General features: G+C 33.7%; 1 protein-coding gene across 2 annotated transcripts in view; it reads right to left on the bottom strand.

The window, feature by feature from the left end:
• LOC149800233 (sodium channel and clathrin linker 1-like) overlaps positions 1–17,385 on the bottom strand; it is a 107,024-nt gene that overhangs the window by 64,999 nt on the left and 24,640 nt on the right. For both annotated transcript variants that reach the window (XM_089959802.1, XM_089959803.1), the window contains exons 4-7: positions 15,631–15,703; positions 10,000–10,055; positions 6,122–6,257; positions 2,321–2,392 (exon numbers count right to left, since the gene is read on the bottom strand). In XM_089959802.1, coding sequence (XP_089815928.1) covers positions 2,321–2,392; positions 6,122–6,257; positions 10,000–10,055; positions 15,631–15,703 — 337 coding nt within the window. The remainder of the gene's footprint in view (positions 1–2,320; positions 2,393–6,121; positions 6,258–9,999; positions 10,056–15,630; positions 15,704–17,385) is intronic.

The raw sequence follows: 17,385 nt of genomic DNA, 5'->3' as shown, positions 1-17,385 counted from the left end.
CTAAATGTTTGAATACTGTACCAACATCAAACCAATAGCTACAAAATATATTATAGGTTTGGCATGATTAAGCTTGAATTTTCATAAATATCACCTAATCTATTGTTTCTTTTATGAATTATTCTGTAAAACATTAAGACAATAAACAATTTCTTTCAGAAGGAACAAAAATCTAAATATGTTTAAAACAGCATATACATGACTATAGCTGAAACAGTAAATTTCTTACCCACAGGACATTAACTGAACCATAATTGGTTAGTTGCAGTCAAAACTGTCCTTGTACAGAGCAGACTGGCAAGAAATAAGCATAATCAAAGTTACCAGTTTCTAAACTCTAGTGAAACTTAAATATTACACTTACGGACACAAAAACATTTCCTGCTTGCTTCTGCATGATTTCTAAGTATATACGACAACTTTAATTATTTTATCATATTCTCTGCCATTTCATGCAGTAATCAGCACCAATCAGAAAAATGACAGAATTAATCAAATGCAAAGTGTAAAACTGGTGCATTGCCAGCACTAAATTAACTAAGATGCAAAAAGAAAAATAAGATGCCTGAACTGTCAAAAGAAGAAAACAGGCCATATGTGTTCATGTGTGTGTGTGTGCATCTTTCCATAAAATATGAGTTAAGATTATAATATTATTCTGTATATCTCAGAATAACAAATCACAGAACATGTATAGCATTTGGCTGCATCCATGGCAGACCTATTACAATGTTTCAACTCAAGTTTAAAGCTTGGTTTTAAAGAAAATACTGAAAAAAAATAAATTGTATTCAGATTTTTAATTGGCACCTAAATTTATTCAGTTTACTAAATAATGAGCCAAAGGGGGAGGACAGTAGAGCAGCATTTTGTAACTGGTAATGGCAAATACCTGAACTGACTGTCAATGGTTATCCAGATAATCATTACAGCCCTTTACAATACCCAGTAAAGTCCCCATGAAATAGTGCACACAATCAGTAAAGTAATTTCTTATATAAATGGTGAGTAAACATGAGAAATAATTCATTAACCAGCAAAATACAACAAAAATAAAATATTTCTCAATTTACTGAAAACACTACTTTGAACAAATATTACCTTTCACATGAGTTGAGAATATATTGATGTTTTTCAAATATTTTTGGAAAATCAAAATTTCAGTTTGAAAGCAAATTGTACAAAACCTTAAATTTGAGCATATTTGTTCAAAATAATGACCACTCTAAAAGAGATCAGGTCCATAATTAAAATAAGTCAATATATTGAGTGATTATGATGTACAAAGATTATCCATAATTAAAATAAGTCAATATATTGAGTGATTATGATGTACAAAGATTGTCCATAATTAGAATAAGTCAATATATTGAGTGATTATGATGTACAAAGATTGTCCATAATTAAAATAAGTCAATATATTGAGTGATTATGATGTACAAAGATTGTCCATAATTAGAATAAGTCAATATATTGAGTGATTATGATGTACAAAGATTGTCCATAATTAGAATAAGTCAATATATTGAGTGATTATGATGTACAAAGATTGTCCATAATTAAAATAAGTCAGTATATTGAGTGATTATGATGTACAAAGATTGTCCATAATTAAAATAAGTCAATATATTGAGTGATTATGATGTACAAAGATTGTCCATAATTAGAATAAGTCAATATATTGAGCGATTATGATGAACAAAGATTGTCCATAATTAAAATAACTCAATATATTGAGTGATTATGATGTACAAAGATTGTCCATGGATTCCAGCACACAAATGCCAACCGGCTAAAAAAAAAATTCCAATTAGAGATGTTGTCCCAGTGGGTGGTGAGACACAGAACATGTAATAGTGCATTACAGTGCAACCAGCACACATGTGCAGTCCAGCATTGATGCACTCCATCATAACTCTTCTTCTTGTACACCATAAGGAACAGTGCATAGTCCTACCGAGCCTAGCTGTTCATAGTTATTAATTTAGAAATAAACTGTATAGTTTTTCAGATATGTTGTGTTTATTTCTAAAAATGTAGTGCATATACATAATTATGGTGAAAAAACACCAGTATTAGATTACCTACTACTGACTATAGTCAAGTTAGCCCCTTTGTAACCTGACTTCTGCAGGTTGGGTGCATGTTTTGGTTCCATAAAGGCCATTCTGATATTAAAAATCTCTTGATACTGGCCCCCTCAATAAAATCGCTAGCATGTTAAGTGTCTGGTTAAAAAAAAACTCCATTGTACAATATATTTTGTTGAACAATAAGTTAAAATAGAGTATAATGTAACTTAAAAAATAACTAGGCCTACCAGCAAATGTTGCCTCAGTCTGTCAATTTCCTGCTCTGCCTCATGCCATCTCTGCACAGCCACCTCCTTCTCCTGCATCAATGCAAATACAAGCAAAGAATGTCCTGCTGTTTTTATTGTTGTTATTTTTTTACTAGCATTTAAAGCAGGGTCTATTCCAAGATGCATTATTTCAGGAATCATGCCACTTATTAATTTCTCAAAAATTGCACCAGATATATCAAGTGCAAAACTTCTTATTGTATTTGCATGCCCCTACTGTGTTTCTTCAATAAAGCACTGATTTATTTTAAACAATCTCACCCCCACCCCCATTTCAAATTGAAAGGGAATTTCACCCTTAAATATTCATTTTTATAAAAGACCCTGCAAAAGTGCACACTCACTGAACTTGCACACCAAATTTACTATTTGGTTTGAAATATATATAATCAAAGTAGGTCAACGTACTATTCAACAATCAAAGTAGATAAAAATTACTAATCTATAATCAATGTGGGTCAAAATTACTAATCTATAATCAAAGTAGGTAAAAAATTACTAATCTGTAATCAAAGTGGGTCAAAATTACTAATCTATAATCAAAGTGGGTCAAAATTACTAATCTGTAATCAAAGTGGGTCAAAAGTACTAATCTATAATCAAAGTGGGTCAAAATTACTAATCTATAATCAAAGTGGGTCAAAATTACTTCATTTATCTACCTCAGTCAGGATATAAATGTATGAGTACAAACTTCATTTATCTACCTCAGTCAGGATATAAATGTATGAGTACAAACTTCATTTATCTACCTCAGTCAGGATATAAATGTATGAGTACAAACTTCATTTATCTACCTCAGTCAGGATATAAATGTATGAGTATAAACTTCATTTATCTACCTCAGTCAGGATATAAATGTATGAGCATAAACTTCATTTATCTACCTCAGTCAGGATATAAATGTATGAGTACAAACTTCATTTATCTACCTCAATCAGGATATAAATGTATGAGTACAAACTTCATTTATCTACCTCAGTCAGGATATAAGTGTATGAGTACAAACTTCATTTATCTACCTCAGTCAGGAGATAAATGTATGAGCATAAACTTCATTTATCTACCTCAGCCAGGATATAAATGTATGAGCATAAACTTCATTTATCTACCTCAGTCAGGATATAAATGTATGAGTATAAACTTCATTTATCTACCTCAGTCAGGATATAAGTGTATGAGTATAAACTTCATTTATCTACCTCAATCAGGATATAAATGTATGAGTATAAACTTCATTTACTGACCTCAAGTGTTTTTGATTCACTGTATTTCAGGAGGTTCTTGTCAAAAAAGTCCAAGAATGTAAAAACAAAACTGAAAAATTGCTGTAATTACCTTAAAATTGAATTAGCCAATCTAACTATAAATACAAATGTACCTACCAATGAAAGTAAAATTTCTTTACCTCAAAATGATGTTTTTGTTTGAGAGTGCTAACAAGGCTATGTCAATATGTAAAAACATGAACAATTTCTATAATGGCATGAAAATCTAAAAATCTAATCATGTCATCTAAATATTACTAATACAATAAACATATATAAAAAATTCATCCTGAAGTAATTTTGGTTTAAACATGCTCAAAAGTTTTGTTTCTTTTAAAATTGAAACAAGAGTACCTCAAAGGAACTGACACTCTAAATAGAAACTTTCCAAGAGCTGCTGAGGGCCGAAACCATCTCTGATATTTCTGAGCAATAATAGTACTTTCAAAGTAGCCACAATGAAAGCTATATTGGATGAAAGATCATACCATTTTCATTTTAGCACAAACTAGGCCTCAATAGACATTTTTTTTGGTGAAAACCTGATGTATATAGGACCATCCATTCAAGAGTAGTAGCGATAACAAGATTTTCAAGATGGCTGCAGTGGTGGCCATACTGGAGGTCAGATCAGCATCATTTTCATTCAAAACAAAGTAAAGATGATAAGAGTTTTGTTGAAAACCCAATGTCAATATCACCATTCATCCAGGAGGAGCAGCAATAACCTGATTTTAAAAATGGTCAACATGATGGCCATACTGGAGGTCAGATCAGAACCATTTTAATTTAGAAACAACTAGATATAATAAGAAATCTTTAGGTGAAAACCCCATATCAATATGACTTTCTGTCGAGGAGGAACAGCAATAACAAGATTTTCAAGACAGGTGCTAGAGTGGCCATATTGGGTGTCAGATCTGCATCATTTCAATGAGGGCTTCAAAATAGATCAGTTCAGCTAACTGTATTACGTTCTTTAAATAAAGTCACTATTCTTCTTCCTCTTCTCATTATTATTATTATTATTATTATTTCCATTTAAGATCCAGGTAGATATCTCAAGAAGTCATTTGGGGTAAAATCCCACATCAATATAACCATCCATCAAGGCAATTTAACAAGATTTTCAAGTTGGCACTATCGTGGCCATATTGGATGTCATCAATTTCATTCGAGTTCATCTAGACATCATATCAGATCTTCCAGTGAAAACCTTATATTGATATGACTTTCTGTAAGAGGTCTGCTGTGGTGGCCAAACTGGAAATATGATTTTTGGTTCAGAAGAAAGTAGTGGCAACAAAATTTTCATGATGAATGCCAGATTAGAACCATGTTTTTCTTAGGACCAACCAGACATTGGAAAAAGTATTTCAGTGAAAACCTCAAGTTGATAAGAGTATCCATTCAGAAGGAGTAGTGATAAAACAAGGTTTTTAAGATGGCCACTTTGGTAGCCATATATGACATCTGAGTAGCACCATTTACAACCAATGAAGCTTGGGAGGAATGTGTGTTTAATATTTATGGCAATCTACTCATCCATGTAGTTTAGTAAGAGTAGCAATAACAAATTTGTGCTAATGGACAGACAGACATTGCATGACATATAAGACAACAGGCCATCCGATAAGCTCTTCTGGTCTATGACCAGTAGAGCAACAAAATCTATAAAAACTTAAAAATATGGCCAGAGTTGCCTGAACCTAATATGGTATTGGGACCTACCTAAGGAAAACACTTATTGAGCTATCTTGCTTGGAAGAAAGTGTGATTGTTTTACAGACGAAGGACAGCACAGTATGTTTTCCTTGCTGGGTGGGGGACATAATTTGAGGTTGACAGTCATACATTTGAAAATGTGAAGATGTTGATGCAAATATAACTGTTGCAAACTGAGTATTATTAGAAATGCATCAACAGACTGCTAAATTCATAATAAAACTTATAAGTCAAGTCTAACTGCAATGTGTACTGACCCAGATTTGCCACTTCATAATGCATCAGCAGATTTGAGTCTATGCATTTTTCTTGGAGTAATCAGAAAAATAAAAAGCACAGACCCTGATCTGCCAGTGAATTAGGTAATGGCAGATCAGAGTCTATGTTGTGGCAGTTGTACTCAACTTATGAGTATATTTAGTATTTCAGACAAAGTTTCGTTACCATCCTCACATCTATTATTCTGTTTCCAAAACATTTTTGAAAATGCTGTCAAAAATTGCCAGACATATAATTCTCCAAGCCACCAAGTAAAAGCAAGAGTTGTCATGTTACAAATGTGTCAAAGTTTCTGCAAATGTGTTAGAAGGTTTAATATGCTATGCATTGTGTTTAATGTCTGACCAATCAGATAATGTTTTACATCTGTCTGACCAATCAGATAGTTCTTTACATCTGTCTGACCAATCAGAAATGTGAATTACATTTGCTGATGTGTTAGATGATTTAATATACTGAGTACTTGCATGATTGAGTAAATACTTACATCTAGAGCAATTTCAACCTGCCTTTGAAAATTCTGTATGGCCTGTGACTCATTTTGGACTGGCTCTGCATCTCCATCTCCATTCTCCACTGACTCCATCTGTCCTGCTACAGACTGTTTCAACTCTGCTGTCAGTCTGCAGGGAAAGCATGGTAGTCTCATTTAATCAGACCTCTCAAGTGACAGTGTGAACTTTGCCAAACGATGGTCTATTAAAAATGCCAATTTTTCAGTGAAGCCTGAACAAGGCATTCCCAAAATTTTGGAAAACTATTTGATTGGTTGATGAGATGAGGTGACTTAACATGCATCTGTGATGCTGAGATAACATCATGCTTCATATATACATGGACAGAATCACTGCTTCACTGAAATAATAATGTTTAATTACATCCATCTGTGCTACTGAGGGACTCCAGTCTAACATACCTATCCGACCTCACCCATGTGTACACACCAGCAAGATACTTACTCTCCTCTTCTGACAATCATATACTCATTATTCCCACTATGAAAACAAAGTCATATGGACAGCGTTCTTTTGCATACCAGGGCCCAGCAACATGGAATGAATTACCCACTGAACTTAGACACAAAGACACAGTGATCACATTCAAGAGTACTTTCAAAACTCACTTATTTTGACTGCAAGAACAAACTTAAAGACCTAATAATGTTTCCTACCTTAAATATTTTCAGCATGTTTTTTATGTTTTCTAATTTTATTGTGTTTGTTTTTGTAATCATATCATTACATATGTTTTTTATGTTATAGGTGTTGTCTAATGTTGTAAAGCGCTTAGAGCTTCTAAAGATTAGGCGCTATACAAAGTCCTCATCATTATTATTATTATTATTTAAGCTTAAAAAAGATTTTGGCTGAAACATAACAGCAACTATGTCTAAACAAAAATTCTGAGATAGCAAGAAATCTCTCTGTATTGTGCATGTATAAATTTGTACTATGGCACTTATGGACCACAACTACCATGATAAATTTGTACTATGGCACTTATGGACCACAACTACCATGATAAATTTGTACTATGGCACTTATGAACCACAACTACCATGTATAAATTTGTACTATAGCACTTATGGACAACTACCATGATAAATTTGTACTATGGCACTTATGAACCACAAATACCATGTATAAATTTGTACTATGGCACTTATGGACCACAACTACCATGATAAAGCAAGAGAGAGCTGTACCACAAATTCCCTTGCAAAATATACAGGATGTCAGATAGCTTGAAGGAATAACAACACTCTCCAATTTTCAGCATCATCTTTTAAAACATGAGGTTGCTTTTAAGACCTCTGCCTTGTGCTCTTTCCAAATACTTTGGTGTTTATATTTGCCTTTCAAGATCTGTTCTGCCACTACATGCAGTCTTATTGTCTACATCACAAACACTACATCTGGCATCATATTCATCAAGCTTTGACTTTACAACTGAGCTCCAAGTTTTAGTGTATTCTGTCATAGAATTTCTGCATCTCATTTGGTCTTCTTGAAGGACGCAAAGCCATAATGAATCAAAATATATAAATACAATATTTACTGTCTTATATTGATGACCAAAATCAGGATTTACAACAAAGCCACAAAACAGCGATCACATGAGATTCATACAATGCAGATTGTAAAAGATCTGAAAATTAGAATTTTCTGATTTAAAAAATTTAAATATGACACCAAATAACTCAGGATGAGTGGCAGCCCTGCTTATATCTTCTTGCATTACTTTTTCAATGTTAGACACCTCCTCTTGCAAACTCTCACCATGAGTGACACAACTTTTGCAATACTTTTTTCAATGTTAGTCACCTTCTCAAGCAAACTCTCACCATGAGTGACACAACTTTTGCAATACTTTTTTCAATGTTAGACACCTCCTCAAGCAAACTCTCACCATGAGTGACACAACTTTTGCAATACTTTTTTAAATGTTAGACACCTCCTCAAGCAAACTCCCACCATGAGTGACACAACTTTTGCAATACTTTTTTCAATGTTTGACACCTCCTCAAGCAAACTCTCACCATGAGTGACACAACTTTTGCAATAGTTTTTCCAATGTTAGACATCTCCTCAAGCAAACTCTCACCATGAGTGACACAACTTTTGCAACAGTTTTTTCAATGTTAGACATCTCCTCAAGCAAACTCTCACCATGAGTGACACAACTTTTGCAATACTTTTTTTAATGTTAGACAGCTATTACTGCAAACTCCCACCATGAGTGACACAACTTTTGCAATACTTTTTTCAATGTTAGACACCTCCTCAAGCAAACTCCCACCATGAGTGACACAACTTTTGCAATACTTTTTTCAATGTTTGACACCTCCTCAAGCAAACTCTCACCATGAGTGACACAACTTTTGCAATAGTTTTTCCAATGTTAGACATCTCCTCAAGCAAACTCTCACCATGAGTGACACAACTTTTGCAACAGTTTTTTCAATGTTAGACATCTCCTCAAGCAAACTCTCACCATGAGTGACACAACTTTTGCAATACTTTTTTTAATGTTAGACAGCTATTACTGCAAACTCCCACCATGAGTGACACAACTTTTGCAATACTTTTTTCAATGTTAGACACCTCCTCAAGCAAACTCCCACCATGAGTGACACAACTTTTGCAATACTTTTTTCAATGTTTGACACCTCCTCAAGCAAACTCTCACCATGAGTGACACAACTTTTGCAATAGTTTTTCCAATGTTAGACATCTCCTCAAGCAAACTCTCACCATGAGTGACACAACTTTTGCAACAGTTTTTTCAATGTTAGACATCTCCTCAAGCAAACTCTCACCATGAGTGACACAACTTTTGCAATACTTTTTTTCAATGTTAGACAGCTATTACTGCAAACTCCCACCATGAGTGACACAACTTTTTCAATAGTTTTTTCAATGTTAGACAGCTATTTGTGCAAACTTCCACCATGACTGACACAACTTTTGCAATACTTTTTTCAATGTTAGACACCTCCTCAAGCAAACTCCCACCATGAGTGACACAACTTTTGCAATACTTTTTTCAATGTTAGACACCTCCTCAAGTAAACTCTCACCATGAGTGACACAACTTTTGCAATACTTTTTTTCAATGTTAGACAGCTATTACTGCAAACTCCCACCATGAGTGACACAACTTTTGTAATACTTTTTTCAATGTTAGACACCTCCTCAAGCAAACTCCCACCATGAGTGACACAATCTTTGCAATACTTTTTTCAATGTTAGACACCTCCTCAAGCAAACTCTCACCATGATTGACACAACTTTTGCAATACTTTTTTCAGTGTTAGACAGATATTCTTGCAAACTCGCATCATGAGTGACATAACTTTTGCAATACTTTTTTCAATGTTAGACACCTCCTCAGCAAATTCTAACCATGAGTGACACAACTTTTGCAATACTTTTTTCAGTGTTAGACACCCCTTAAATCATTAGCTTCCTTTACAGTCAAGATAAACAAACAACCCAACTCAAAGAGCTAAGAAAAAGTGTTCCGAAATTTGCTAATTTAAATGCAGCACTTGAGAGGACCAAATGCTATCATTACCCTCAAATTTGATCCCATTTCCCCAAAAGTGTTCCTGTAAGTGGTTCCTGTACTATATATGTCATCCAGCTCCAATTTCACCAAATGGGTATTAAGGTGAGTTTAGATTAACACATCTGATTGGTAAATTTTAAGTCAGACTTTAAATTTCAGCCAATCAGGTTCCTGGATTCTGTTTAAGTCAGGAATTACGTTCTGTTGGTGAAATCAAGGCCAGACGTGAGATAGATAATAGAACACTCCTTTTGAAAACAAAATATATGCTGATGGTAATGAATATTTTCTCACCTTTCATTTTCTGCAACAAGTTTACTAATCTGTACCTTGAAGCCTGACAGTTCATCCTAAAAAAAGCAAGAATAGAAGATTTGAAAACCACTTGAACAAGAGGCTAGCGATGCTCCAAATAAAAGGACATTGATGTTGAAGTTGGAAAACTTGCAGCTAACCTATATCCCATGGAAGTCACAGAGTTTTAAAATTTATCATGAACAGTAGCAAACGCTTGTGTTACGAGAATTGCAAAAGCCTTCAACTTCATAAACATGACCACATTTAATTTAGTTTAATGACATCCTATGTTTAACCTACCAACCTCTACCCTAGGGTAAGAGAATTAATATCAATTTCCTTGCTAAGTACCCTTAAAGACCATTGATTTGACACCCAATATTATGTGTCTGAGGGTTATTCCATTTAAACATGCATGCTACCCAAGGAAGGCAGTTTTTACAAAATATATGACAGGGTGCTTTAATTTCATACAGTTCATATCAAAATGATAAGAAAATTCTAAATTGCATCTATGGGTGAATACTCCAGATCAAAAGTTCCTTCCCTGGGCCCCAGGTATATTTTAATGGAACAGCCCTTAGTAAGATTCTATTACCCAACAGACACCATGACAAAGTGGCCAATCATAAATAGCATGTTATATGTATCATACATTTCTTTTTAATTTAAAACTATACCAAAATGAAAATGCAAAGCATAATCAACAGATAAAAAAGGATATTCTTTGTACCATTTTGTTTACCTCTAACCCATCCCTAGGTTCCTGGAGCTGATAAAAAATTTGGAAACCTGATACTTCATATGTAAATTACATGTCAAGTTTGACTGCTATGTCATGAACCCTAAAAGACTTTTGTGTTTACAATGATGGACATGCAAAAGTACACACATACATATGTATGCAAGCATACATTTTCCAACAGAGGGTTAATAAATAACAAAAGCCACCTGAAATCAGTCAAAGGTAAATAAAGCTTGAACTATCAGTCAAAGTGACTGAGTCACAAAATTCTGATACACGCAGTGCATTTATCATCAGGACTACATTATTGCAAAACATTTCATGACTATAACAATATAGTGACACATGCAATGCAGTCATCATCAGGACTATATTAATGTAAAACATTTCATGACTATAACAATATAGTGACACATGCAATGCAGTCATCATCAGGACTACATTAATGTAAAACATTTCATGACTATAACAATATAGTGACACATGCAATGCAGTCATCATCAGGACTACATTAATGTAAAACATTTCATGACTATAACAATATAGTGACACATGCAATGCAGTCATCATCAGGACTACATTAATGTAAAACATTTCATGACTATAACAATATAGTGACACATGCAATGCAGTCATCATCAGGACTACATTAATGTAAAACATTTCATGACTATAACATTATAGTGACACATGCAATGCAGTCATCATCAGGACTACATTAATGTAAAACATTTCATGACTATAACAATATAGTGACACATGCAGTGCATTTATCATCAGGACTACGTTAATGTAAAACATTTCATGACTATAACAATATAGTGACACATGCAATGCAGTCATCATCAGGACTACATTAATGTAAAACATTTCATGACTATAACAGTATAGTGACACATGCAATGCAGTCATCATCAGGACTACATTAATGTAAAACATTTCATGACTATAACAGTATAGTGACACATGCAATGCAGTCATCATCAGGACTACATTAATGTAAAACATTTCATGACTATAACAATATAGTGACACATGCAATGCAGTCATCATCAGGACTACATTAATGTAAAACGTTTCATGACTATAACAATATAGTGACACATGCAATGCAGTCATCATCAGGACTACATTAATGTAAAACGTTTCATGACTATAACAATATAGTGACACATGCAATGCAGTCATCATCAGGACTACATTAATGTAAAACGTTTCATGACTATAACAATATAGTGACACATGCAATGCAGTCATCATCAGGACTACATTAATGTAAAACATTTCATGACTATAACAATATAGTGACACATGCAATGCAGTCATCATCAGGACTATATTAATGTAAAACATTTCATGACTATAACAATATAGTGACACATGCAATGCAGTCATCATCAGGACTACATTAATGTAAAACATTTCATGACTATAACAATATAGTGACACATGCAATGCAGTCATCATCAGGACTACATTAATGTAAAACATTTCATGACTATAACAATATAGTGACACATGCAATGCAGTCATCATCAGGACTACATTAATGTAAAACATTTTATGACTATAACAATATAGTGACACAAGCAATGCAGTCATCATCAGGACTACATTAATGTAAAACATTTCATGACTATAACAATATAGTGACACATGCAATGCAGTCATCATCAGGACTACATTAATGTAAAACATTTTATGACTATAACAGTATAGTGACACATGCAATGCAGTCATCATCAGGACTACATTAATGTAAAACATTTTATGACTATAACAGTATAGTGACACATGCAATGCAGTCATCATCAGGACTACATTAATGTAAAACATTTCATGACTATAACAATATAGTGACACATGCAATGCAGTCATCATCAGGACTACATTAATGTAAAACATTTCATGACTATAACAATATAGTGGCACATGCAATGCAGTCATCATGAGGACTACATTAATGTAAAACATTTCATGACTATAACTTTGTGGCATGAGAGAAAGGGATCTGTGGACTAAATTTGGAAGCAAAAGCTTGGAAGTGTGAAGTGTAGCTCAAAACAACTTAATTTTGATGATGTAGATGAAGTGCATATTACAATGTTAGCATATATCATATGTCATGATTGATCTTGCTTGGTTTAGATTGACCATTATTCCACTTAAAAAGAGTATACCAAGCAAAAATAAGCAACTATGACTGAAATAAATACATATCCCAATCCGTTCATGGTTAGACATTATATAATCTGACACGAACCATGAGTACATATCCCAATTGGTTCATGGTTAGACATTATATAATCTGACACGAACCATGAGTACATATCCCAATTGGTTCATCCTTTGACATTACATAATCTGACATGAACCATGAGTACATATCCCAATTGGTTCATGTTTTGACATTACATAATCTGACACGAAAAATGAGTACATATCCCAATTGGTTCATGGTTAGACATTATATAATCTGACACGAACCATAAGTACATATCCCAATTGGTTCATGCTTTGACATTACATAATCTGACACAAACCATGAGTACATATCCCAACTGGTTCATGGTTAGACATATAATCTGACACGAACCATGAGTACATATCCCAATTGGTTCATGGTTAGACATTATATAATCTGACATGAACCATGAGTACATATCCCAACTGGTTCATGCTATGAAATTACATAATCTGACACAAACCATGAGTACATATCCCAATTGGTTCATGCTTTGACATTACATAATCTGACACGAACCATGAGTACATATCCCAATTGGTTCATGGTTAGACATTACATAATCTGACACGAACCATGAGTACATATCCCAATTGATTCATGCTTTGACATTACATAATCTGACACGAACCATGAGTACGTATCCCAATTGGTTCATGCTATGACATTACATAATCTGACACGAACCATGAGTACATATCCCAATTGGTTCATGGTTAGACATGATATAATCTGACATGAATCATGAGTACATATCCCAATTGGTTCATGCTTTGACATTACATAATCTGACACGAACCATGAGTACATATCCCAATTGGTTCATGGTTAGACATTATATAATCTGACACGAACCATGAGTACATATCCCAATTGGTTCATGCTTTGACATTACATAATCTGACATGAACCATGAGTACATATCCCAATTGGTTCATGGTTAGACATTATATAATCTGACATGAACCATGAGTACATATCCCAATTGGTTCATGGTTAGACATTATAAAATCTGACATGAACCATGAGTACATATCCCAATTGGTTCATGGTTAGACATTATATAATCTGATATGAACCATGAGTACATATCCCAATTGGTTCATGGTTAGACATTACATAATCTGACATGAACCATGAGTACATATCCCAATTGGTTCATGGTTAGACATTACATAATCTGACACGAACCATGAGTACATATCCCAATTGGTTCATGGTTAGACATTACATAATCTGACACGAACCATGAGTACATATCCCAATTGGTTCATGGTTAGACATTACATAATCTGACACGAACCATGAGTACATATCCCAATTGGTTCATGCTTTGACATTACATAATCTGACACGAACCATGAGTACATATCCCAATTGGTTCATGCTTTGACATTACATAATCTGACACGAACCATGAGTACATATCCCAATTGGTTCATGCTTTGACATTACATAATCTGACACGAACCATGAGTACATATCACAATTGGTTCATGGTTAGACATTACATAATCTGACACAAACCATGAGTACATATCCCAATTGGTTCATGGTTAGACATTACATAATTTGACATGAACCATGAGTACATATCCCAATTGGTTCATGCTTTGACATTACATAATTTGACACGAACCATGAGTACATATCCCAATTGGTTCATGCTATGACATTACATAATTTGACACGAACCATGAGTACATATCCCAATTGGTTCATGCTTTGACATTACATAATCTGACATGAACCATGAGTACATATCCCAATTGGTTCATGTTTTGACATTACATAATTTGACACGAACCATGAGTACATATCCCAATTGGTTCATGCTTTGACATTACATAATCTGACATGAACCATGAGTACATATCCCAATTGGTTCATGGTTAGACATTATATAATCTGACACAAACCATGAGTACATATCCCAATTGGTTCATGCTTTGACATTACATAATCTGACATGAACCATGAGTACATATCCCAATTGGTTCATGGTTAGACATTATATAATCTGACACGAACCATTAGTACATATCCCAATTGGTTCATGCTTTGACATTACATAATCTGCCATGAACCATGAGTACATATCCCAATTGGTTCATGGTTAGACATTATATAATCTGACACGAACCATGAGTACATATCCCAATTGGTTCATGCTTTGACATTACATAATCTGCCACGAACCATGAGTACATATCCCAATTGGTTCATGGTTAGACATTATATAATCTGACACGAACCATGAGTACATATCCCAATTGGTTCATGGTTAAACATAACATAATCTGACATGAACCATGAGTACATATCCCAATCGGTTCATGCTTTGACATTACATAATCTGACATGAACCATGAGTACATTTTAAGTCTGAGCATGAGGAATGTTTGCAATGTTTGGACAATGTCAAGGCAAGAACCAGGTAAGAATTGATAGAACCTGTACAAATGAGAAACTTGAACAAACCAAGCTTAATTGCACAGAAATTTCACAACCTGTACAAATGATATATACATGCAACCAAGCTTGATTTCACATCAATTTCACAATCTGTATAAATGAGACACATGTACAACCAAGTACGTTACTTTCAAGCCAATTTCACAAAGGCTCCATGACTAACCTTTTCCTCAGCCAACCGTTGTTGCAGTTCCTGAATCTGCTGGTCATACTCAGCCAACAGTGGAGACAGCAAACTACAAAAACAGGACAAATGTACATAACTCAACTAGATGGCATATTTATTTCAACCACAACATAAGCATATAAACAAACTAATGGGAATGATAGTTTGTTTTTGTTGGTTTTAAATGCACTTTTAATACATTATTGGCTATATCATGCCAAGGAAATGGGAGCTAAAAGACTCTCCAAAAGACACACCAAGGCAGCCAACTAAGATTGGCTTGGGATGGTACTGAAACCAATATCCTTGGATTATAGATCCAATGCCCTACCACAACTCCTGAGGACCGAGAGACAACCAAACTAATAGACAGAAATATTAAAATTGGTAAATAGCTCAACAGGATAAAAAGAAAAGGTAGACTGATGGACATCAAGCTGGAAGGATAGATAAAATGGCTGGACAAATATATGTATGCAGAGAGTGACAGAAAGAGACACAGACAGGTAGACATTGCAGTGAAACCTAACAGTGGAACCATTTTTATCTAAATCTCATCTATGTCACCCAAACCTATTGTTGTCATTTTTTTTTTAAATTCAGAAATTTCACTGAACTCCTATTACTTTTTCTTTCAAATCAACACACTGCCTAGGTATTTTAAAATTAGAAATAAGCATTTTATGTTTTAAGTATCAGCTTGGAAAGAATTTATTCTCAGCATTACATATTTCAGGAATTAATATCATGCTTGATAAAGATTTGCAATTTCTTGCAAAATGTTAATATCCCAATACTAAATAACTGATGAAATAAATAAATAAACTTGCAAAAAGCTTTATCATATTATTTCACAAGATTAGTTTAAAAATAAGCTTACCCTGTATTTTTTCATTTTTTTGCATACACAAGTCAAGATCAAGCTCAAATCCTCAAAATTATATATATATATATATATATATATATATATATATATATATATATATATATATATATATATATATATACACACACACACACACACACACACAAAACGATACTTTTTGACCAGAAAATCTAAGCTTCGTTTTATACTCTGAATTGACTTATATATGGATTTTGTCATCCAAATCGCTTTATCGTATGTCACATAATTTTCTGTATAGAAAATATTCTCCAAAAGTACCAAAAATATGTGTAAAAACATTTCATTTTTGGCTAAGAGATCATGTATGAAAATATTTAGGACTCCACAATGAGGATTTAAAACAATTACATGATCGTTGGTATTAAAATTAACTTAGATGGAATTGTGCTAATGCAGCATGCATTTGTAATATATGTTGTTTGTAATATACATTGTTTAAATTTGCTACGGGTGCATTAGAAATAAAAAGTTATAAGATGAATAGACCTGACAGAGACAGATATTGCATCACAATTTTCTTACTGCACCTCATGATGAAATAAAAAGTATGCCCCATTATATGAAAGAGAGAGAGAGAGAGAGAGAGAGAGAGAGAGAGAGAAAGAGAGATGTATTTACAATTGTATGGTAATCTTTTATTGTTCACTTACTTGATGACTGTGATCATACTCATGTACAAAAGTGCAGTACCATACACCATTATCAGTTAATACCAATAGGTAAGCAATTTGTTTTAGTGATCACTTCCATTGTTCATGAATCATGTGGCTCTGTAGTGGTATGTACATGTTAATTAAATATGCTACAGCTGTAGTCAGGTTTTCCAAAGTTAACACCTGTTTGAG

Source organism: Sinohyriopsis cumingii, chromosome 5, assembly GCF_028554795.1.
Source record: "Sinohyriopsis cumingii isolate HCF-2022 chromosome 5, ASM2855479v2, whole genome shotgun sequence".
Classification (NCBI taxonomy): Eukaryota; Metazoa; Mollusca; class Bivalvia; order Unionida; family Unionidae; genus Sinohyriopsis; species Sinohyriopsis cumingii.
This window is presented reverse-complemented; position numbering and strand designations above follow the sequence as displayed.